Genomic DNA, 24,334 nt, shown 5'->3' with positions numbered 1-24,334 from the left:
AAATGAAACAAATTATTACCCTGACAGAGTGAGTTTGTCACACCGCTTTACTAGAGGCTGTGATCTGCCCAGGCTGCAGGGATTGGCCAGGTTCACTAGCAGTCATCCGCCCTCCAACTTCCCATAGCTACTGGCCCGTCGGCAGCTGCGTCAAGTGAGACACAGAGACACCAGGAGACCGGAAACACTGTAATGACATCAAAATAAGAGTATAAAATGTGTCACTATTTGACTGAAGCAATGGGTTGTAAAGACTGATAAATCACAAATTGAAGCAAAGTCTTTTGACAAAAACAAAGTAAAACAAACAAAAAAGTGGCGTGCAGTTCTACACAGACACACAAATAAAGAAAATCAATCACTCCAGAGTAGGTAATCATATTTGTAGTTATTAAGGTTTTATTGTAGAACATGATCATGTATCAATAAGTAGGCCTAATATGCGGTTTAAATTGGACATAAATTTGAATAGACTACAGATATTACAGTAATATTATGTACCTAAGCCTAGGTTAACGTTCTCTTGCCATTAAATTTTACAGTCTGACAGAACATTTATTTTTTAAATATTTATTTTTTAAATATGGGTTTCCCTCTTAATCAAATAGGTTTAGTAAAAAGACCAGGACAAGGTTACATAAGACCCGTGGTGTGTCATTAACTGATGAAAGACTGTCTTTAGTACAGTCTATTTTCATTTTCACTTTGGTATGTGAATTTGGTTTATCCCGCAACAAAACAAAACAAAACATAGGCTACCCTAAAACAAGAGTTCTATTTTGAAAGGAGAAGCCGGAAGTGTCGTATTGTCTATATTCTGGCTGACTTCACGCGGTTGTCTAAGTGCCTAATTGCTGCTCCTGCGTGCGTTCACACACACTGTGAGCAAGTGATGGGAGACAAAGTCAGTTCCTGACGCACGGCCGACTCACCTGGCGACAGTGTCATTTTTTGTGTTGTTGTTGTTGTTTATTTTTTTTTTTTCTCTTATAAGAATAAAATATCAGGTCTACTTTCTATGCAGAACAGGAGTGGAAACAGAAGGCTAAAGTGCGCATTGTAGAGATCTGATTCAGTTTCAACACAGGCTACGTGTTTTGCGTCTGGGAAAATGCGCTCGGACCCATTCTCCAGAATTTGAGCCATGGAAAAGGAGTGAGGAACTTTTGCCAAAATGCCTAATTGGAGTATGACTTTTGTCCGGCGGTCCTATGGAATATAGTCCGATTTTACACAGCCTGCATGTTGTGCCATCATCCCACGTGAAAAACAAACTCTTTGTATTCTGCATAATGCTGTCCCTTTGGGTGTACATGATATATTGTTGCGCTGGCTACTGCTCCACCATGCCAAATCTGACGTTCAGCTCCGTAAATAAACACGACGCGGCTGAGAACGACGGTGAAGTTGACAACCCAGAGTCTTCTCTCGGGGCGTCCAGGGACTTACTGAATAATGAGAATGATTTGGACAGCAGAGGAGATGAGTGGGATGAGATTAGAGGCGAGGCGAGGGCGTTGGATGATAATGTCATGTCAGGTTTCCTCAATGAGTCGGAAAGTAAAAAGTTGCCCCAGGCCATCATCATCGGTGTGAAGAAGGGAGGGACCCGGGCGCTGCTGGAGTTTCTGCGCCTGCATCCGGACATCAGAGCGGTGGGAGCAGAGCCGCACTTCTTCGACCGCAACTACGACAAGGGACTGGAGTGGTACAGGTAAAACACACCTCGGATGGCCCTTTGTTTTTGCAAAAAAAAAATGTTTTTAAAACTACTCCTTTCTGCAGAGTAAACTGAGCACGTCTGCCCCTTTGCAGCCCTGTCCCGATTCACATTCATTCACACACTTAAACACATTTGCAAATAACCTGCTGCTCGTCTCAACCCTGCTGCACTGCACAGCTCTCGGTTTGGTGCCTTGCTCAAGGGCACCTTGACTGTAATTGTTGAGAGCAGACCTTGCAGCAAATTTTTTTTAATTTGTCACTAAACACAAAAATGTAATACTGCAGTGGTTGAGGGGAGACCTTGCAGCACAAGCTCGCTTTTTATCCATTATTTTAAAAAAAAAGAAAAGAAAAGAAAAGAAAAAGAAACATTTAAAGCTTTAGCCTTGCTCAAAGTATTTTATCCTTTCTGTTATTCCATCCAAAATGTATAAATCTAACATGAACTATTATAAATGATGGAGTGGTAGGCCAGTTAAAGGATGGGGTCTAATTTATGACTTCCAGTAGATGATCATCGTGCTGCATACTGCTAAAAGACCTTGTCATATCATAACCTACATTAGTTTGAGGCTGCCTACATTATATAATCTTAACAAGTCGTTTTTTCTCCTCAAAACGGGCAGAAAAACACCAGCCACTGAGGAGCGACAGCCTAGTTTGATGTGCTTCCAGGGTAGTGTCACTTGTTTCAAGAATTTTCCAGATAATATCTTACAAGGTGGTAAGATAAGATAATAATATTAAGAACAGAAAGGGGGAAAAATGTTATGTTGTTAATTAAGAAAAGTTTATTAGTATTGCAATAGGTGAAATACTCCAAACACACAGGCAGGGATTTTTTCCACATTTTTTAAAGCTGTTTTAAGACTAAATAGTAGATTGTTTAAAGTCGTTGAATGGATATTTGTGCACTCTTTGAGATGAATTGACATTGTCATAATTTACATCGGCCTTTAAAAGGGGAGTAAACTTCATTATACAAATTAAAAAAAAAGTGGCTAAAACTGAGATTAGGTGACCAGCACATTTCTGTTTGTAAGCAAAGCAAAGGCAAAGTCTAAATATGTTTGCAATTTATAATGTTCATTAATTAGTTACTAATTCATAATCAGAATAATCCCCCTGATTTGTAAAGAATAGGAGAGGAGTGAGATATAAGATAATGAAAGTTAGAGACAGTGACCAGATAGCCTGTTCATAAATCAATTAATGCTGAAGAATATATGCTATGAAATTTTGACAGTTTAATCCACGGCTTGGGTTCAAAATTCAACATGTATGTTAAGTAGAATAGAACGTCACCTCTGAAATTAACGAAACAGGATTCACAGCAGACAGTTCAATGTGCTTGTTAATGCTGATGGAAATGAAAATTCAACTCAGCTAGTGGTCCAGCCAAGCAAACAAACACTGCTGAGCAGATGATAAGTGTGGCCTCAGGAATTTATTACCCCGGGTGATAGCGTTAGATAGCCCGCATTCTGTTTTGAGTTACTTGCAGTACCCAAAGTGAGAAGTAGGATTGCAAGACTGGTCCTTTCAACTTAGAGAGCAGCTACTATTTAGTGCACAGAACCACACAGATATATGGGTGGTCGTAATTGGACCCAAACCTCTAACCCCACAAGACATTAGTGCCATGTTCCCCCCAGCTGGACGACAGAACATCATTTGCACATATGTCTGTAAACACTAAAAGCCTTACATTTGCACTGTTATTGTTGCCCACTCACCTTACAGCCGTGTTCACTTACAAAACACTATCGATTTGCTGTTGGTTTGCACGACCTTCAGCCAGAGTTCCTGGAATTTTTATGCATCTGCCCTCGGATCTCCGCTTGGTGTTGCTCTCTGAAAAGGAGGGGTGGGGGTAAAATGGTAGAGCAAGATAGAGGAGAGCTTCCATTTAGATTTGACCTGACGCAGTTCAATGAAACAGCTTATGGTTTATAGCTAGGAGTCAGCAGGTTACATCATGCCATCATTCCTGAGAAGCTTGGTGCATGATTCAGATGTATGAGTTCCCAGGTATTGATTCAGTTGAAGTAATTCGTTTTAGAGTGCCACTCCTAACAGACCACAATGTCAGCGTCAGAGAGCTGGGGGTCACTAACAGCTTGTGTAACATAGTAATATGTAATATTGCATGTTTGATCATGCATTTCTCTTTCCACTTAATGCTTGCAACCCAACATCAAATTCTTTATTATTGACTCAGCTGCACGCACTTCAAACTGACAGTGTGTCCACAATTATGCAACTTGATAAATTTACGGGAATCTGATGCAATGATTTGCAAACATGCCACAAAGTTATTGATTTTTTTTTTTTTTTTTTTTTTTTTTTTTTTAATGCACCCAAGTGATCCTAGATTTGTTTGCTGCTGAATGCATTGCATCAGAGGAGACTCATTGTTAATAGGAGATAATAAGATATACTGGTGTTTCAAGTGCCCATTTGACTGAGCCGAGGGATTAACAGGCACTGTCAAAGGATCTAGACACTGTTTCAAAGCTGGCTCCATAAAGCTACAATAGGGGAAGCGAAGCATTGTTCAAAGGACTTTTCGCATAAGCTCCTTTAAGAATTTCCGGGCAGGTTCAGGACATTTTTGGATGATCAGTCTTTGAGGAGTGGTCTTTTGTCCATCTCTACTGACTGAGGAACAAGAACAAATCGAAATAGCGCTATGAGTTGAAAGTTTTCAATTATTGTTGTGATTCTGCAGACTGTTTTTAACACTCCATGAAAAATCACTGGTGGTGGTGTTGATGTCAGGAGTAATATTACAGATGCAGTAGTTAAGACTGGATATTTTAGGAGTTATGTCTGAGAATATCGGGAAAAGCTATTTTTATGATAAGAGTGATGACTTGAAATGTTTAAGTATGAGTCAAAAGCACACGTTTGAGCTCATTTGGATGTGCTCTATTTAACAAGTGTGTTACCTGTGATGACACAGCCAGCGGATGCGGTTAAAAAGCTTTATCTTGAGACTTGTGCGAGCAAGGCTACTTTTCCCTGGAGTGGTGATCTGGCTAATTAAAACAGCTTGGCTTGAGTAGGCCCAGTCAGAGCACAGCGCCACAGATTGACCCCACACAGCAGAGCACCACAAGAGTCAATCCTTTATGATCATTTAGTGGATCTGCAGAAACCATGGATGTCTTTATGTTTGAACACACTGCTAATAGACCTGTGGTTGGTCATAAGGCTTTTCCCAGACCACCAAACATAATGCCACATTGCACAACTTCATAAATGAGCGATGTTTTATGACATTCTAGCTGTTCAGTGCTGCTTTATAAGGCGTATTAAAACTTTTACTACACATTACCTTGTCCCATCCAATAAAAAAGCACCTCATAGTGGAGATAAGAGAAGATCATAAAGCCAAGAGCAGACAAGGTGCGCTATGACTTGATTGCCAAAACGTTTCACTCTGCTGCTTCCAGACTAATCGTGAGGAGTAACTTTGGGGAGAGGGGCAAGACTGCCGGGTGGGCTTATCAACTCCTGTGGTTACATTGAGCTGTGCCCACACCATTTATCTGCTGTGATTGGTGTGTCCATCCTGCTGGAGGTCTGCTGTGTCCATCCTGCTGGAGCGCCACATAGACGAGAGGCCCAGCACAGCGGGGACACCGACCACAATATAGCACGCTTTCACCCACAGGCAGAGAAAGAGAGGCTGGCAGACAATTGTGCACGCTTACTCACACGGAGCACAGAAGGCAACTCCCAAAGCCGTGGGAACAGTTTCCTGCCTGGCAAGTCTTTTCTTCAATAACAGCCATTAATATTTCCTATTCCATGCTGTTATACCTTCACCACTGAGTCCTCAAATAAGGGTCATCTTTGTGGCGTAGACGCTACTTATTTGCCAAATTTGTGTTTTTCTCTTGAGATTCCACATATAAAAACAATGAGCAGTCCTCTTACTATAACTCACTGAGGATGTCAGGGAAGAGACGGTCTAATCCCCCCCCCCCCCCCCCCCCCTCCCCACAAAAGCCCCGGGGAGGCTTACTGCAGGCCAGTGGCAGATAGAGGGCAGTAAATTTAAAGTGAGTCTTTAGAAAGTGCAACAGTATTATGGAGTTCAGTGAAAGGGGATGCTGGAGAACCCCTGAGGTCTGCATTAACCCTGATGATAAAAGAGCAGACAATTAGTGTGAAACATGTTTTCTCTGCCTTCACTTTGTATGCAAATGTGCTCAGAAGGGTGAAAGTGCCCTTTGACGAAGCCCAGCAGGAGTCGATCAGAAAGAGCATTCACTGGAGCTCACCCCCTCACCCAAAAAAAAAAAAAAAAACTCAAACACTAAACCCTCAGCTTTCTAGCCTGAAAGTTGACTTTCCTCCGAGGCATGGAAAGTTGCATTTCCCAAGAGCAGGTTCATGTGAGTCCACCGGTGCAGTTTTGCTTACTCAACACTCTTACCTCATGGCAAGGACACTGGGGGATTGGTGTAAAGTGAGAGAGCTCTCAATTTAGGTATTTCCCAGCTCAAACTCATGTGTCAGCACACTGACAGGAAGAGAAGAGAAACGCTCACTGATAATGAGGAGCTCCAAAGAAACAATTCACATATGCAAGCTGTTGTTACAAACATTCCTAAAATACTTTCAGAGGTCGTACAACCTTACGCTGTCAAACTTGCCGACATGCCAATCAGTCCCGCTTCCAGACTGCTTTAATTAGAGGGGCAATCATAGATTTTTTCAGGAGGGGGGATGTTCATATCACAGTGTGCTATACTACAGCCTACAGCACTGTTTTCCCGGTTGCAGTACTTGATTTCAACTCAAAGAAACCGTTGAGGAAAAAAACATTATTTAGAATATTTTGTCTAGTTACAGATAAGAGATGAATAGTATTAGGTCTTATGAACTACAGAGAGATAATATACAGAATACCAAAAAAATCTTTTTAAAAAAAGTCAACATCTATTAAGACTCTAAAAACAAATATGATCACTAAAAACCACAATAAATCAGATCATAATGGCAACATAAAAAACAGACAAACAAATATATGATGCTTCTTGCAGTCAATTTAAGAACATTCACAATCAAGGACATGGTCAATTGTCAGACTACTACGGCCTGCATGTATGAACTATTAATGAACTCACTACTATGGTAGTTCATAAACATGAATAGTAATTTTATACATGAACTAAAATGAACTAACAATATACACTTTATTGATTATTTAACTGCAATCTTACCTCAAACATATTGCAAGTAAATGATAGGTATTACCATAGAAAGCACACCTTCAAGCACATTTTCTGAAAGTCCCATATATCAATGTATGGTACTATTACTCTTTGATATAGCTATTATTCAAGAAATGAAAGACTTCATCACTGAAATATACTCGGCAAAAAAAGTTCTGCACCACTTTTTCAGTCTATAATTTCTTAATTTTCCAATAGTGTAGTATCTTATACCATTGTAAAGCCTGATTCGTCCTCTTTCCAATGAGATACAACTTGTAAGGATCCTGCATTTCTGGAATGAGTGACACCGGTAATTGTGTGGGAAGCGACCAATTTTTTTTTGAGAAAATCCCCTGCAATATTTTTTCAGTTGATCATTTCTCCCATTTAACAATTCTGATTGGTGTTGCCTTTTATACCGTTAGAAAGCCTGATTAGTCCCCTTTTCAATGAGAAATTAGTTGTAAGGATTGTCAATCAATTGGTATGACCAACATGGCTAAACATACACTTACAGTTATAGTCCTTACAGTTATACCCTATTGTAAAGGGGACTGGCATTCCAACAGTATAACTCACAAATCCAATTGGTCTGATCACAGGGGAGAAATTATCAACTGAAAACATATTGAATGATATTTTGCTCCCCTCGAAAAGGGGGGGAGGGGACATGTTTAGCCATGTTGGAAAAAGTGGTGCAGAACTTCTTTTGCCTAGTATACATAAAATTAACTTATATATATATATATATATACACACACACACACACACACACACACACACACACACACACACACACACACACATATATATATCTATATCTATCTATCTATCTATCTATCTATATATATATAGATATATATATATATATGTATATATATATACATTGTCAGAGAGATTTGTCAGAGATCTTAAGTTACGTTCTGCCTGATATGTTCATTTACCGATAAGCAAGGCAACATTAAACTGAAAGGAATTGGAAGGGCCCCGATGTGCCTGACAAGAACGTCACAAACCATTTTAAAGTATTTCTGATTCTGATTGTGACTGCTGTTAGGAAAACAACTGATCAGAAACACAGACTCACCTGCTGCTTTGTCTCATTTGTCCATTAATGGATTAGAGTTGGCAGACTGAGCCCCGCTGCTCCTGCCACATCAGCTCTCCAGCAGGGGGCGAGCTAACGGAGCTGACTCACTGGGGACAGTGGACTGCAATCTGAGGCGATTTTTTGTGGCCGCATTTTAGCCGTCGTGGTCTTGTTATCAAAACAAGAAAAAAAAAAAAAAAAAAAAAAAAAAAAAACTAAATCAAATGCATAGTTTTCTTCACTTTAAAATATAAATAACTGGCCATTTTTTCACTCAGATACAATAGCTTGTGCCTGGGTGCCAAAGCAAATCACCCACGTCTGTCAACCGATTATTTCTTCCAAGTTAGACTGAAGTGATACTATAGCGTACGCAGAATAAATTCTCTATAATGTCAGCACCGTTAATGTGTTGTTCTACTCTCTATTCTGGAGATTGAAGATTTAATTTGCTCCAATAATCCCATGGGTTTTTGCTTGAGGTAATTTGTCAAACCGCAGCACTTATTACAGCACTCTGGAAACACTGAGACTTAAAGAGGGCATTCTGTTGTTCACTCCATTATATCCCCTGGTGTTGTTGACTTCCTCATTGCTCTCTTTTGGAGTGTCTTCAGAGGGAGCTCATTGTTTCCTGTCCCTCTCGTTCTCTCCACTACAGAGGCTCCTTGACAGCCAGTCAGAGTAACTTTGAAATACTCCAATCTGCCTCAACCATCTCCCCGCTTTGTTTCTTTGAAGTCTTGTTTGCTTTTGCTGATCCTCTCAGACCAGCACACCCCTGTGGTGGGATTACCTATGTGGTTGCGCCAACCACTCTGTGAGTCGGAAGCATACCATGGGTACACAAAATAGATTTTTACACCCATAAAAAACTGCTTGCACTTATAAGATTCATATTTATTTTAACATGTATCACTCTGATGATTTATTTGATCACTTTCATGGGGATGGTGCCCAGGGAGAAAAAGTTTATTGTGATTAGTTTAGTGTGGTTGGCTTGTTCTTTTCCAGCACGACCACCCTGATAAAAAAAAAAAAAAAAAAAAAAAAGTGCTTGCCGGTTCTATAAACAACTGACAGTCAGAATTGTTATGTGTTAATGCAAGCCTGACAGTTGTGTGAGAGAAGCCAGAACGGCTCACACACTATTCCGCCTCCTCCTCTTAGCTTCAAACTGGGCCTGTCTCCATCAGACAACCAGGTGGCCTTGAGTCCTGCACACTGACAGTAATAATGGAGGATGGGAAAAAGGCTCTCTCTGCACTATCATTGCTGTCAGGAATGCAGTGCAGATATTGGATGTTGTTCAACTCTATAAGAAGGCCGTGAGCGCAAAGCGTGATCGCAACTTTCACACACAAGATAAGATGGCTTGCAGCGGCCGGAGAACACCCTCCCTAAAGATCCTTTCCTCTTTGATTTATGTCTGGAACTTGTCTCACAGTAACTTGGTCAGATTACTCTGAGTGGCTGCATACCACCACCTCTCATCTTGTCTTCGAGAATGGGAATGTTTCCCACAATAGCACGTACTTACTGAGCTCAGCCCGTCTCAGAGCGACGGGATAAGATTAGAAATAATCATGACATTAGATGAGGCTAGTGATGGGGCATTCTCTTCTCACAGGGGGCTGATGAGCTGAAGTGGATGCAGATTATAGTCAGTCAGGCAGAATACTGCAGGATACAAGAGTTTTTCTGAGCTGCACTAGCTCCTTTCTTTAGATAACTCAAGACTGAGTGCATCGTTCAGCAGCAAAACACAAGCTGCGTGCAGCAGCGTTGTAAATTCCTACCTTTGAACCTGCTTCCTGATAGCAGCCAATGTAAACAATGCACAATCTTTCAAGCACTGTCTCCCCAGCAGCCAGTTTAATGGACACACCTGACTGCCCAGCAGACACAACACAGCAAAATTACACAACACATCGCTTAATGTCTGTCTCCAGGTTGTGGTAGGGGTGATTTATCTTGCGCTTCGGTTGCAGGAAAATGCAGACACAGCATCTGGAGTGGCCACAGACTTAGAAATAGCAGCAGAGTGATGAAGTCAGTATTGGCTGCAGGGTCAGGAGTTTAACCTACACAATCTGTGCCCTTCACCAGCACACCTCTCTCTCCTCCCGATTCCATCTAATCCCTTCTTTCCTCCTCTTCCTCCTACCTCTCTTGCTGTTTCGGTCTCTCTTGCTTTGTTAATTCTCTTAACCATCTCCCTCTCTGCCTCTGCCTGTTATCTCACCAGCTCTGCTGTTCTGTGTGTTTTAAAGGACGGGTTAGAGGGCAGAGGATGTTTATGTGTTTCCTACTGTGTGCTCAGACATCATTACTGATCTATTTTTAGTAAACCAATTATTGGTAGAAACTCTTCAAAACGCAAATTCCCAGGTCCACAGTATTCCGTTCCAACTTTGAAATACATTTGCAGCTCACTTCAGCGCCAGTTAGTGTTCATTCTCTCTATCTGTGCCAGAGTAAAAATATGTATTTAATTTTATGAAAATAGAACCATGCAATAGCCATAGTGGGGCAAAGGTCACCATTCTGGACTGAACCTATCAAGAATATGCCCAATTTTTATCCTCTTGATTTAAATTGATTTTTGCCTTTTGCATGGCTGATTGATAGATTAAGATACACTGAAATGTATTGGTTCCAGGCGCCATTGTTTATTAAGCAGAACAAATTGTGAAAGCTTGCTACATCTGCTCCCCTAAGGCAACTCTCATGCTTTCCCCCCTCAGTCAGAGATGTTCTCCCATGCTCTATCTCTGCTAAAATGAATAATGCATGTACTTCTCACACAGATTGTTTTGCTTGGGGACTAAGTGGAAAGTTTGATTGGTAGTAAGTTTTTGTGTCCCACGAGGCCCCCAAGGAAGGCCTAAAGCGCTCCACTTGTGTGTATCCAAGAGATGCTGCAGATAATTGCGGGGGATTCAGATAAAGTTGTTTGTGTCTCTCATACCTATTACCTTGATTGAGTTTGTGTTTTTTTTCCGCCATGTGCAACAGTGGCCAAGGCTCTCAGGGAGAGGAAAGTGGAATAAATGTGCAGGACCACAGACCTCCACGGAAAAAAAGGGGAAGTTCCACTACATTAGTTAGGTGATGAAACTGCCTAAGAAACAGGACCTCATATGTGTTTGTATGGCACTAATGAGGAATGGGCAATGCTGACTTGTCCCATAGCCACTTCTCCCAAGGCCCTGCAGTGCAACATCTTGCCAAGACCCTTTCCTGCCTGTTTCCACTACATAAATTGATAAGATGAAAGAGGTTATATTGGAGAAAGATACTCAAGCTCCTTGTGCTTATAAAAGCACGTGGTTGGAAAGGATGTGAATCACTTTAATGACATGGCTTCGCTGTCTTCACGGTATTTATTTATTTTTTTTTAATTGATCTGTATTAAAACAAAAGAAATACTGAGGGGTGACGTTTTCAGTGACTGGGGCCACGTGAGGACTTTGGTATGTGGCCATGTGAAGTATTTGGTGTGACACTGATGAATGAATCCACATGACATCCCGGCATATGTTTTATTCAGCCACACGCATTTTTAAGATTATGTAGTCCGTGTAAATGTTGGTGGTGGTTTTCTTTGGTGGTTCCTTTTGATGTGGATCAGCTACTTTCCTTAGACGCATGAGTCATATCATGGCCATCTCCACCATTGGCTTCTCTCTCGCTTCCTCTCTCTGAGACCAGCCAGCCACCCAGTCAGCCAACAAGGCAGTCAACCAGCCTCTAATGCTCCAGTGTGTTTGGCTTAGTCCTAATCCCCCTTGGCTCACTTTAGCCATTATCCAGTCAGGGCTGCAGTTAACAGGCTATATTATGATCAACCAGAGCCATCCAGAGTCAGGAAGCTATGCAATCATGGGAGCAGACAGATCCTTAGCCATGCATTCTCTCTGTAGGAATGTGCGGCTTCTCCAAATCTAAGCATTTCACACAAAAACACTTTATGCTAATGTCACTGACAAATATGATGAAATGAGCAGCCATTGCCATCAGGCTCGGCATGACATTAAGAAGCATAATACTGCCTATTCATGGCTAAACCTCCCATTGTATAATGTAATCAAGGTGTGGAATATTTCAGTGTGTGGATTGTGAAGTTTGAAAGAGGATTGAAGTCTTAAGATAGATTAAATGAAGAGGCAAGAGATGAATGTCTACCTTTAGAGTCTGAATTTAGAACATGTCATGAACTGTGTATTGTGTTCACACACAATCACAGATGATGGATAGGGCCCCCACTCTACATACCAATCCTCCGTCACTTCAGGTCCCCTCTCAGGTTGCATTAATGTTGCTCATGTTGTCTACAGTTGTCGCCTTGATGATGACTGACAAGCTCCGGTCTGTCAGTCTTTTTTGAGAAGAAACTGCCTCACAGTTAATCTCCTTTTCCTGTATGGTAGCCAGTATAAGTTGCTTGCATTCAAAAAGATTAGAAAAGAAAAGATTAGAAGATTAGAAAGAACAATGGAATTACGGCCGGCCAGTATACTGACATTATATCAATGCTGTGATATTTACTGTAATGCAATACTGTTAATCAAAAATGTGTGCAAACATCTTACGGAAGTGGCAATAATTATGGCTGCTGTATTGTCACAATATTGATATGGAGAGATTTGGTCAAAGATATTGTGATATTTAAATTTGTCTGTCCGCCCAGTGCTAAATGCAATGTAGAATGTCATGAATTTGCCAAGCTGCTGTTTAGGTGGTGCATAGTATCTGCTAATGACTGTATTTATTGCCCCCCCCTTAGGGAACTGATGCCCAAGACACTCGATGGGCAGATGACCATGGAGAAGACCCCCAGCTACTATGTTACCAAGGAGGTCCCTGCTCGAATCTACACCATGTCTAGGGACACTAAGCTGATCGTGGTAGTTCGGAATCCTGTCACACGGGCCATCTCAGATTATACACAGACCCGCTCCAAGAAGCCCGACATTCCCTCCTTCGAGAGCCTGACCTTTAAGAACATGACGGCAGGTCTGATTGACACCACGTGGAGTGCCGTTCAAATCGGCATGTATGCCAAGCACCTTGAGCGCTGGCTCCAGTACTTCCCTATGGAGCAGCTGCTGTTTGTTAGCGGAGAGCGTCTGATTAGCGACCCTGCAGGAGAGATGGCCCGCGTCCAGGACTTTCTGGGCCTCAGGAGGGTGGTCACTGACAAGCATTTCCACTTCAACCCAGCGAAAGGCTTTCCGTGTCTCAAGAGACCTGAGGGGAATAGCAAGCCACACTGTCTGGGCAAAACCAAAGGGAGGACCCATCCGAATATTGACCCAGAGGTAGTGCAGAAGCTAAGGGAATTTTATAAACCCTTTAACAGTAAATTTTATCAGATGACTGGTCATGACTTCGGCTGGGACTGAGAGACAAACGGCTATCACAGACTCACACTGGTCCCTTGTTTGTGTGTTTTTTTTTTTTTTTCTAATTTTAACATTTTGAAGTGTATGTACAGTATTTGGTGTATGTGTAAAAAGTACAGAAGTCTATTTTATGATAATTTATTTCTATGATATTAACTCACTAAGCTGCCTACCCATGTTCATTCATGATCCACCACCATTTTATATTCCATTTTTAATCCTTGTTCAAGCACATTTTATATTAATTTTACACCACCATCTTATTTTGTAGTTCACATTGTAGACTACAAAAAACATGATTCTTAAAGCACAATGTTCTGTTACGGGTATTACAAACATGGCCAGTATCCTTTTTTACCGAAATAATTTTTTTTGGCTTCATGTGGATTACCACTTTTTCCCCAAAAGGCTTTTCTTCAGCTTCTGAAACCGAAAGTGATCCAACTTTACAAAGAACTGGTAATTTCCCTTTAACATTTGCCTGACCCTCAGAGGTCTATGGGCCCACTTAGGCAGGTCGATACAGGCCTCAGCTGATCCAGTGCCACTTGCCAGGTGGATCAATACGGTAATAGCTCCTCATCATGTCAATTAAAGCTGAGTGATGGCACTGCCTTGATCTCCAGAGCACTGCAATAAAACACGGATCCATCAAGGAATTAATGGCAGTACATTGATGGTTGACCCTTGTTCCAACTTTAAGGTAATATAATGGTATAAAGTTCCACCACAGGAGTTTCAGCTTAACCACTATTTCTCTTTTTTTCCCTTTTGCAGTGGAATGCTGATTAGCATCCAACAGACTGTCTGGGCACAGTACAGTACCTGTGTGTGTGTGTGTGTGTGTGTGTGTGTGTGTGTGTGTGTGTGTGTGTACGTGTGTGTTTTCTTTTTTTTTTTCTAATCCATTTTCCTAAAAGCTGCTATTATAGGCTTCAAAAGGCCTAATCACTGTTCCTTCATAGCACTCTCTCTCTCCTAATGGATCATAATTTATATGATTCAATCACATACATTGATCTGTTTTGAAATATCTTTCATAGATCATCCTGTACAGTTTTCGCACCATAGGTGATGCTAGACATTGTGATAATGATGCTTCCCCACAAATACATCAGGTGATAGTGTAACAATCCAGTGGAACTAACTACTGAGAGAGCTTTTTTCCAGATCTCTGTATTCCAATTTCAGTGATGGGTAAAAGGGAATTTAAGTCTACCTACTTAGGGCCACAGTTCCTTATTAAAGATTCATGTACGGTTGAGTTTTATTCAACCGTTACAGGCATACAGTTGTTGAGTTTTTACAGAGGTCATTCCACGATGATATATTGCAACCCTGTTGATGTAGAAGCACTATTTTGCTGTATGCGTTGTTTTACAAAGATGATTATGAAGCAGGTTTGACGGAGGAGTCGATCATAAGGAGCAGTCATGTTATTTCTTTGACGTAAGAAATAAATATGTTTTGCCAAAAATCATCAAATATATGTCTTTGTCATCTTGTGGTTTACCATAGAGCATAATAAAGTAAACTGTGTAAAGCAGCAGAGCAAACCCTGGGAGATTTAATTTAGCTCATCATCATCTTGTCTGCTGTTTTGTGCTGCTTATTCAAGTACTTCTCCCACCTTTCTGGATCCCTGCAGGCATAATGTACCGCTGTGTCTAATTCACCATCTTGCATGATCTTGAGGTAACGGGCTAATTAGCACAATGCTGTTAACCTTGTAAACACTCTTGTGCGGCTGCTGCTGCCAGTTGGAGGGTTTTGTTGCCATGACCCCGGCGAACGCACAACAGTAAGTGTCAGGTTCCTCATCTCTAGAGAAGTGACAGATTACGAACAACACTGGCATTCCTTAAGCCCCTGGGTGCCACTTGACACTCTGCAACAAGTAGTGAGGTCAGTTTTCCAGCTAGTAAATGTGTTTATGTGGATGTAAACATGAGATATTTTTTCCTGCTTGGATGCTGCGCCATGAGGACGAGAGGTCAAGCCTTCATTGTAAAGCTCATTTTAAAGCTCAGATGCTCAGAGCTGATTTGTTTAGTGCCTAAAAATTTAGTGTCTATTCTATATTATATTCTAAGGAGGCAACATAGTCTCTGTATGCTCAATGCACCTTGGCTATGAGAGCTTGTTTCATATCCTATCCATCATGCCATGCATTTCTACCACTAGAACAAAGGTTATGGTTCAAGTGAGAAATGAATCACCCCACTCCATTAACCTTTATTTAACTCTCTAGCAAAACAGCCTCATTTACCTGACCTGCCTTGGGTGATGAAGCCAGTCTCCCTGGTGGCAGGCTCGCAGTCTGATCACTCAGGAAGCAGCTCCCTCTGCAATTACAGGAATAGAGGGAGGGGTGCTGTAATTGCTAGGCTCCCAACCGGGGAATTGTTGTTAGCATACATCCCTCCAGGCTGTTGTAAGTCAGGCTGCTTTTGTTTGAAGGTTGGGAAAACAGGGAGAATAGACACCTGGCAGCCCTGCGCGCCCAAGTGACTTCACACTTCTATTTGGCAACTTCCACCAGGGAATAGAATCAGAGCTGCTGTGCAAAAATGAAAGAAAATAAAACATCATACATTAGCAGATTGTTTAGTTTAGCGAACAGATAGGGGAATTTGGATTGTTGGGTGCACTCAGCAATATCAGCTGTGGCCTCATTACGACTGCATAGTAGTTTCCATACTCTACATCGTAATCCCATTTTTACCAAGATGTCAAACATGTAAGAATTGAGTTAAACAGGGTTGTGCTGCTCTGCTCCTCCAGAAATGAGTTGCTCCTCCAGTCTGTGTCTGACTTAATGAGGGCTGGTACTCTGTGAGGAATTTGTCACTCCTGTTAGTGATTAAAGAATTAGTCAAATGTTCCCAAGCTACTTTTTAAGATTTGATAAGCAATTTTTACAGACAGCGGTAAATGAATGGATGAATGATAAAATGGACATAGATAGATAGATAGGTAGATAGATAGATAGATAGATAGATAGATAGATAGATAGATGATTAAATGAAGATAGGATATAATAAGGTCTTGGGCCCATGCAAACTGCTTCAATTATAGATAATCGAGCAAGAGTAGGTAAAATGTGTATATGAAATTACTGAAGTGGTAAAAACAACCTTAAAAAAAACAGGAAAATAAGATGGAACCCTTGGGGCTTTGGTCTATCAAAATATCTATTAGTAATGGAAAAAAGGTCTACTGCTTGTTGCAGAATAAAAAAGAGACTAAGCTCCTCTGAGTACACAGACAACCTGTGACAATATCCCAGGCTGAAAGGAAGCTTGAATTTACCCTTTTACTTGTGCAGAGAATTTGACTGCAGTCAAGTGGCTTTCTTTGTAAACAGTGCACAGATAAACCTCTGCATGTTTTTTTCCTTGTGGACCTTTTTACTCTCACATGAATTTGGGAGAGCTCTTGATACAAGGTCTGGCAGGATGAGACAGCAAAACATAAGAGTATTTTCAAGCAGTGGCTTTATTTAATTTGCATGCATGTCATATTGTTTGTGATCACTGGAGCAAAATGGATCTGTATTTTGAGTCTCAAGTGTGTTCTGAAAATTGTGAGGAAATCATTTTCCATTAGCAGGTCCTATTCTTCAAGACTCAACAGAGCAATGAAGGAAAATTGTGGAAAGTGGCTTCAAAACATTTTGCTCTGTTGTTGTTTATCCAGGGGAGTTGTCTATAAGCGGGATTGTTGAGATGCACCTTCAAAACCTGTCAAAGACCGGCTCCAGGCAGAACTGATATCCTTGTAATGAACATTGTGTCCACAATGAAAAGCAAAGAACAGAGACACGATCACTCTTGGGTACACCTTGCTTCAGAGGTTATCAAGACACTGTCTTCCTCTCTGGCCCTTAATCTTTTATTCTGCATTGTCCAAAGCCTAATCCTAATCCGATAGCAAGGGCAAGCATTAATCTCAATTGGTAGACTTGGGGTTGACGTATATGTGCTGACATGGCTAATCCAAACCTAATCCCCCTTCCAAAAGGCCCTCGTGGTGTCTTGGACCAACTTCCTTTGAGGATGGGAACTTCAAATAAGACACGGAGACGAGTTCATGTTTGAAGATGAGGCAGATGTTAATGTAAATTACTAACGCGTTCACCAACTCGGTTCACACCTTAGGCTTGTCAGGTCAAATCTGAGTGGTGTGGATTTAATGCTGTCAGATTCAGTTGTGCTACTACAGTATGCCAGCGCCCCACTGGCAGGATCTAACCACATGAATACTGTACCAGATTTGAGAACTACTTGTCATAACACATAGCATAACTAAACATTTCCCAACATGTTGTCCTTCTTAAAATCATAGGATGACGTGCCATCTTATGAGGCTTGAATAGTTAAGGGTTTGTGTGTGAATAAGCCTCTACTAAAGCTGGAAAAATGAGACGCAAGACTCTCCTGATAAGGTCATCAAAGCACAGCTGTTCGTAGACAGATGAATTTTGTTGACGTGGTGCGCTTGTATTTGATTTTGTTGGGACAGGAGCAGATTTTCTGGTCTGTACCTGACAAAACTATTAGTGAAATGATTTGACAAAAAGCTAAAACGAAGTAAAATGGATTACGATCATAACGAATTTAGTGAAGGTTGAATTTTGACTTCCTCATTAATGTTGCCTCAGTCTGAGTTTAGTAAATGTGAACCTTGCCCCTCAAAGGACAACATATAAAAGTTGTTAATGTGATCAAGGCTCTCCAACATAATTTCACACTGTTTACAGTGTTCATAATCTGTTCTTCTGTTTTGCTCCTCAAGGAATTAAATCAGACTGCAGCCTTCTTGCATTAGCACAGCTTTCGCTCATGTGGTTGTCACTGTTTTATGATGTTGTTATTACTGCAAATTGCCAACGGAAAATTCACTCATCTTAATAAGGTCTCTTGAGGATTTTTTTTTTACCCTGTAATCTCCTGTTGCAGTTACAGTCACTTGTCCAGAGGATAAATCCTTCTTTTCTTTGTCTTAAAAACATTAAGTCCACATGCACATTGTGCAGAACAGCTGATTTCCCCAATGCTCTCAAAAGGCTGTAGGCTTCAGGCTTTGCTCAATGAGATTATTGGGCTTCACAGATGGCACTCAACTTGCCCCTTAATCTGAGTTTTAGAGTTCAGATTTTTTTTTCTTTCATCATGTTGCCAACTCTGACTGAGTTAAGCTTTTCATATATAGCTAATTCTGAAGAGATTTTGTTATTTCAGTATAAACATGAGGCTGAAAACGACTTATCAGTGCACACTGTCCGGAAGACAAATAGCCGTAGTGATGCTTTGCAGACAGACAGTTGCATCACCACCGGTGAAATCCGCATGTAACTAGAGATTCTCCAGGGGAAGGATACTAAGGGAGAAGTTCCCTCTCACCAATCAAGGCAGTTCTGTTGTTAATGTTCATTCTGTGGTCTCCCATCAGCATTTGTTGCAGTCGCCCGCCTGCCTGGTACCACTATGGGCCCTCCATTAGGCCAGACCAGTCCTTTCCATATCCCAGTGGTATGTCTTCATAATGACTTTATCACATTGCCTCACCATGCCTGGTCACCAAGTCTCCAATCACAAAATCATTGTGGCTTATTAATTGTGCCATGGTGCTCATTATTTGATCAGTGTCAGTCTATATATAACCGTCGACCCCCTCCCGCCCTCCCCAAAATAACTTCTAGCTTGTTTGGCTTGTCTGATTCAACGTGCTGATAAAAAAAGATGCAATGAGAGTCATATTGCCTATTGAATTTCATAAATCATGGTGGTTTGATAAAATATTTGTTGCTCAGTGGCACCTGTGATCTCGCCTGCTTCAGACATCTAACAGCTGCTCCGGTCTTATCTTGCTTTCTCTCTGATGAGGTGTTTATAGCCACTTACTCTCAATGGACTAATGTCACCTTCATAATCCAAGATTTGGACCTTGTGGGGTTAAGGGGGACGGGGTCTCTCTGTAGGATTACCTACAGGGCTGTCTGCTGTCTGTCTCTAACCTCCAGCAAGGCCCACCAGTTGGATCCTTGTTCTTTAGCTGGTGCTAATCTGGAGTGTAGGACATAGTGCCAGCTGAGCTGTGTAACACTGGGCTCAGGCGCAGACACTTACATTTATCTGTACATGTGTGTCAGAGATAAAACTACATTTAAAGCAATGTGTCTGAAAATAGCACAACTCCCTCTGAGACAAGCCCATATGGCATCATGTTTCATAAAGATATGTTGCGAGATGTATTTCACAATGTGACTGTGGACATGCAGAAGGAGGGGAGTTAGCAGGGGTTCATGATTCAAGGACTTGACAGCAGTAAAAATGAAGCAGGACCAACAATATGCATGTTTGCCTTGAGCATCTGAAACACTTAACACTGAGATAATTTCAAGGCTTTCAGGGATTTAATCTGATTTTGCAATTAATTGGTTCGTTAAACTCCTGCTCCTGGGATTAAACGGAAATTAAAGCAATGTCAGAACGGAACTGGGAATTTCCCAAGACGACCCCCCCAACAGACTGTGTTTATCTCATATCCATACAGCCGGATCGCTTATCTCTCCTTGAATATTTTGAATTTCTTCTCCTTGTTTTTCTATAGGCTTTCACTGTTAGCACAGTCTGCTGGCTAAAATGCAGGATTTCATTATGATTTCTCAAGTTTTCTGTTGATTGTTGGTGGCAAGCCGATACAGGGGTGCCACAGCAAGTGACCCAAACTAAAACTGTCAATCATCCCTGTCAGCATCCCAGAATGCTCTCCACATCCACTTACTACCATCATGCAACTGTGTGAAACCGGATGCCTAATCATCACCATCTGCCTGTTAGATAATACATAGCACCTATAGTTTCAAACCATAGTGTGAGTGTGACACTGGTCTTATATCACACTAGTCATCAGTATGCATTCAATGGTACAAAGGGTTAAAGGTTCCAGTGGGTGATATTTTCTGTTTTCCTTAAGCATAATAAGACTCACCAATATCAGCAGGAGTTTCTGAGTTTCTAGTGAGTGAACTGAAGTAACTCATTGTACAGATGCTTTTGAGATTTCTGCATTCAAAAACACAGGAGTGGGCCAAGGCTGTGGTTTTGTTGTTGTTTGAGGGGCCTGACCATTCAGGTGTGGCACTCTGTCACCCCCGATGCACAGCCGCTAGCTCAGCAGCATATTGTGGTGGAAGAAACACTGAAGAAACTGAAAATGTGTCTTTTCCAGTTTGTGAAATTATGCGTGAAACTGCTGGATTTTCAAATGGACTGTGGTATGAGTTTCTCTGAACTCACTGCCTGCATCATTATCCACTACCTGAGCGGCTAAATTATTACAACTTCTCTAAAAATACCAAAGTAATAATCATTGTCACCTCATTTGCAGCGTGCCTTCTTCTGTTGTTATTCAATTGCTGAATATCATTGGGATTGTCGTGATGTTACTGAGGCAGAAATTATACATAAATGTAATCTCACAAGATTTACTGATATATAAATCTTGACAGCCTTCTGTAACATTACACTTCATTCACTTCTCTCTCAATCCCTAAGTGTGAACAGGATGCAGCAAGGTTTAAATTAATACCCAGTGGATGCTGTTCTTGCTATCAAATTTCTTCTCATACAGATTGTGAGACATTCCCAATCTGAATGAATTCTGTCTTCGACCTCCCTCCCCCAGCCATCCTCCATTGGAGTGCGTAAGCATCAAGGCCCTGATTCGTCATGGGCTCTATTGAGTAGAATTCCTTTTGTTGCCATGGTTTCGGGGATGTGCTGTCATTCATTGTCACCTGGATGACAAACTCTCTTTTTCCACTGCTCTATTGGCTCCAATGCAAAACACGCAGGAATGCAAAGGAGGAAGAGCTGTCTTGTTATAACATAAAATGTTTTATGTTATAAGATAAATAGTATATTTTTACATGTTATAACATGAAAAGTTTCTTGTTATAAAGTGATAAGTTCGCATGGCATAATGATGTGAAAATATCTTGTTATAATTTGACTGATTATTTTGTTATAGCAATACATTTTTGTTATAACATGATTCTGATTCGGTTTTCTTTTTCTGTCCTGGCAGAAATACACAGCTTTACCTACAATCCATGGTCATTAGTTTATCCACATATTGTCACTGCCAGGGGATGATGCTCAATCTATCTATCCCAATTCAGTGTTCTCCACGGAAAGATCCAACAAAAGACAAGGAATCTGCCCCCCTCCCCTCCCCTTCTCTCCATAACCAGTCTCGCTCTGCCTCGTACCACATCTTAAAGCCTCAGCAATTATCCTCTAATTATTTCAAAAACTGACTTTCCACCACTTTCCCTTTGATGACTACCATTTAGTCACACTGTGAGACAACAGGCTGAACCCTGGAGCCCAGTTTTCCACTCTGTGGGTGTACACCAGCTGGTCGAAGTTACGGAGAGGAATTATTATAGAACCTCCTCTGATCTCCTCTCTTGCGTTCCTCATTGTGTGATGAAACTGCTCCGCCATGGCTTCACTACGCAGCTATTGGCACACCACATATAAAATGTTTATATTATGCATGAGTGAGAGTGCTTTCATTGCGATCTCCAGCATCTACAGACGCGTAGAGATATGTTTTCCGCTGATCGCCTGTCTTTTCCCTTTGTGTGATACTCTTTATGTCGACTTGGGGCTTCTAAAGTAATGAGGTGCACAATCAAGAGGTTCATAGTCTCCTTTTCTGGATCTCAACCGATACTGGCATTTGGGACAGGAAGGGAATTAGTTTCAGTCCTCATCATGGGAGACAGCTTTATCTGGGTCACCCATATCCCATCTATAGGGTAGAAACTCTGCTTGTTCCACTGTTGGTATTTCCCTTCATTTGCCATGTTCTACTTAACCTGCTGGTGGGTGGTACATGTTACATAAACATCACTGGATGCTGAGCGCCCCTTGTTAGTTTGAGAGGATGAAGCTGCAGGGCCATCGTCAAGGTTTGTTTCAGCCAGATATCTCCCATATAGTGACCCGGTATACATGGATTTCAAAATCTCTTCTCACCTGCCACAGCATGTTCAAGAATATATATAGTTAAGGTAGGTAGGCAGGCTTCCCAGTCTTACTTTTGAGAACAGGCTGTCACTGTTTTGACTCAAAGATTTTACAAGGAGAGAGAAGACAAAGTCAAGTTCTGCTCTGGTTGACTTTAGCACTGTTTGTTATGTAGTGATACCTGATACATCTTAATTACTCAGTGTGGCTTTATTACCAGTGTCTGGTCTGAAAGAGCGTTTTTTCTGTCATTAACTCTAGTGAGGAGTTATGCCATCCAAACAACAGCAAAAAATAAAGGAAGATCATCATCAAAAGCATCTAGGATAGAGGAACTGCTGCTGTGTGATGAGAGAAGACGGACATGCTGTTGAGTCATTTCGGCAGGTATTTTATCTTGTGTTTGCATTGTTAATTCAAGTCCCTAGCAATGACGGCTGAATGATTAAAAGGATTACAGCATAGCAGCTCTTCCAACATTGAGCTGGAGAGTAATTAAGATCTGACGAGCTAGAAATATCAGATCCAACAGGGACCTGTTAAACACAGGGCCAAGGATATTTCCTGTATGGAGATGTTTTATAGAGTAGCCTTGCAGACGACCACCCGCTCGATCCTCCGCCCCGCCTGACTCTGGCTTGCAGGACTTGGCTTCTGCTGCAGCCATCACAATGATCGCACTGAAAGGAAGGGATGGGAAGGGATGAAAGTGTGGGAGTGTGGTTGGTTCGGCTCTACAGTACATGTCCTCATTGCTTGAGTGCACACATGCATGCACAGGCACACACACGTTGAACTAGTTAATGTCATCCAATATCTTCTGGGACATTATCTCCTCTAAATCCACCTATTAACTTCAGACAGTTTGGTGGTTTGCGTCCCTCTCCACTCTGTGGGCCCAGCCGCCTGGTGCAGCAGTTCCACTGACCAGTGACCCATGGCTCAGAGGACTGGGACTTGCTCTATATTAAGAGAGACGAGGCAGACTAATTCAATTATGTCTGCTATGATGCAGTTATTATTATCATTACAACGACTATATTGGTTTCCAAAAGTAGGCTGCATGTATGGCCACTTTTCTTACTCACTACTCGTCACTAACAATGCTAAATTTTGGTGTCAGACTGTCTGCAAACCATGAGATTTATTTATTTTTCTCTCCTTTTCTCTTTCAAAACATTTTTTTTTTCTACAATGCAATCTCAGGGCAACAATTCTTTTATGAGTCAGACATTTGGTTCCTGCTGGCTAAAGCTTCGAGGTCACTCGGAGGAAAGCGTGAAAATCATATTGTAGACAATGGGGATGCAAAGGTGTATTCTTTTATTTGAATAGACTTTTAGGAATTGCCAAAAGCATTGTGGTTTTGCATGCCTTCACAGTCACTATAAAGGAATGAAACGTATTTTTCTAATCTCTAAATGCAAATAGAATGATTAGGTAACATGACCATTGCTTTAAACAGTGTAATTTCATTGAAATCATTTCCCAGTTGTAGGTTAGCTTGTAGTCTCTTTTTTTTTTTTTTTTTTTTTTTTTTTTACAAATTCACTCCCTATGTTTTGGTTATTACATTTTTCCCTTAAGGGGGCCATTCTTCTTCTTTTTTTTCCCTCTCTCAGCAAGTGAACCAGTGGGAAAAAAAACAACAGTATTCCCCTACAGCATTGGGATGATGTTTGGAATTGGCTCTGTGTTGCTGTCTGGCTTACTCCATCTGCCTTAGTCTGTCAGTGCTGCGTGGCTCTATTCAGACACTGAGCTAGGGCTAAGTATGAGTGCGTGTTTGTGTGTGTGTGTGTGTGTGTGTGTGTGTGTGTCAAGGGTAGGGGTTCT

At 41.3% G+C, this 24,334-nt stretch overlaps 1 protein-coding gene across 1 annotated transcript; it reads left to right on the top strand.

Moving 5' to 3' along the window:
• The first annotated feature begins 893 nt into the window (after positions 1 to 893).
• hs3st3b1a (heparan sulfate (glucosamine) 3-O-sulfotransferase 3B1a) lies at positions 894 to 13,598 on the top strand. Its single transcript, XM_030058719.1, has 2 exons — positions 894 to 1,714; positions 12,836 to 13,598. The coding sequence occupies exons 1-2, from the start codon at positions 1,212 to 1,214 to the stop codon at positions 13,452 to 13,454; spliced, it is 1,122 nt and encodes a 373-aa protein (XP_029914579.1). The 5' UTR covers positions 894 to 1,211; the 3' UTR covers positions 13,455 to 13,598.
• The last annotated feature ends 10,736 nt before the right edge of the window (positions 13,599 to 24,334 follow it).

Source organism: Myripristis murdjan, chromosome 8 (assembly GCF_902150065.1).
Source record: "Myripristis murdjan chromosome 8, fMyrMur1.1, whole genome shotgun sequence".
NCBI lineage: Eukaryota > Metazoa > Chordata > Actinopteri > Holocentriformes > Holocentridae > Myripristis > Myripristis murdjan.
Note: the sequence above shows the minus strand (reverse complement) of the source record. Positions and strands in the feature narration are given on the sequence as shown.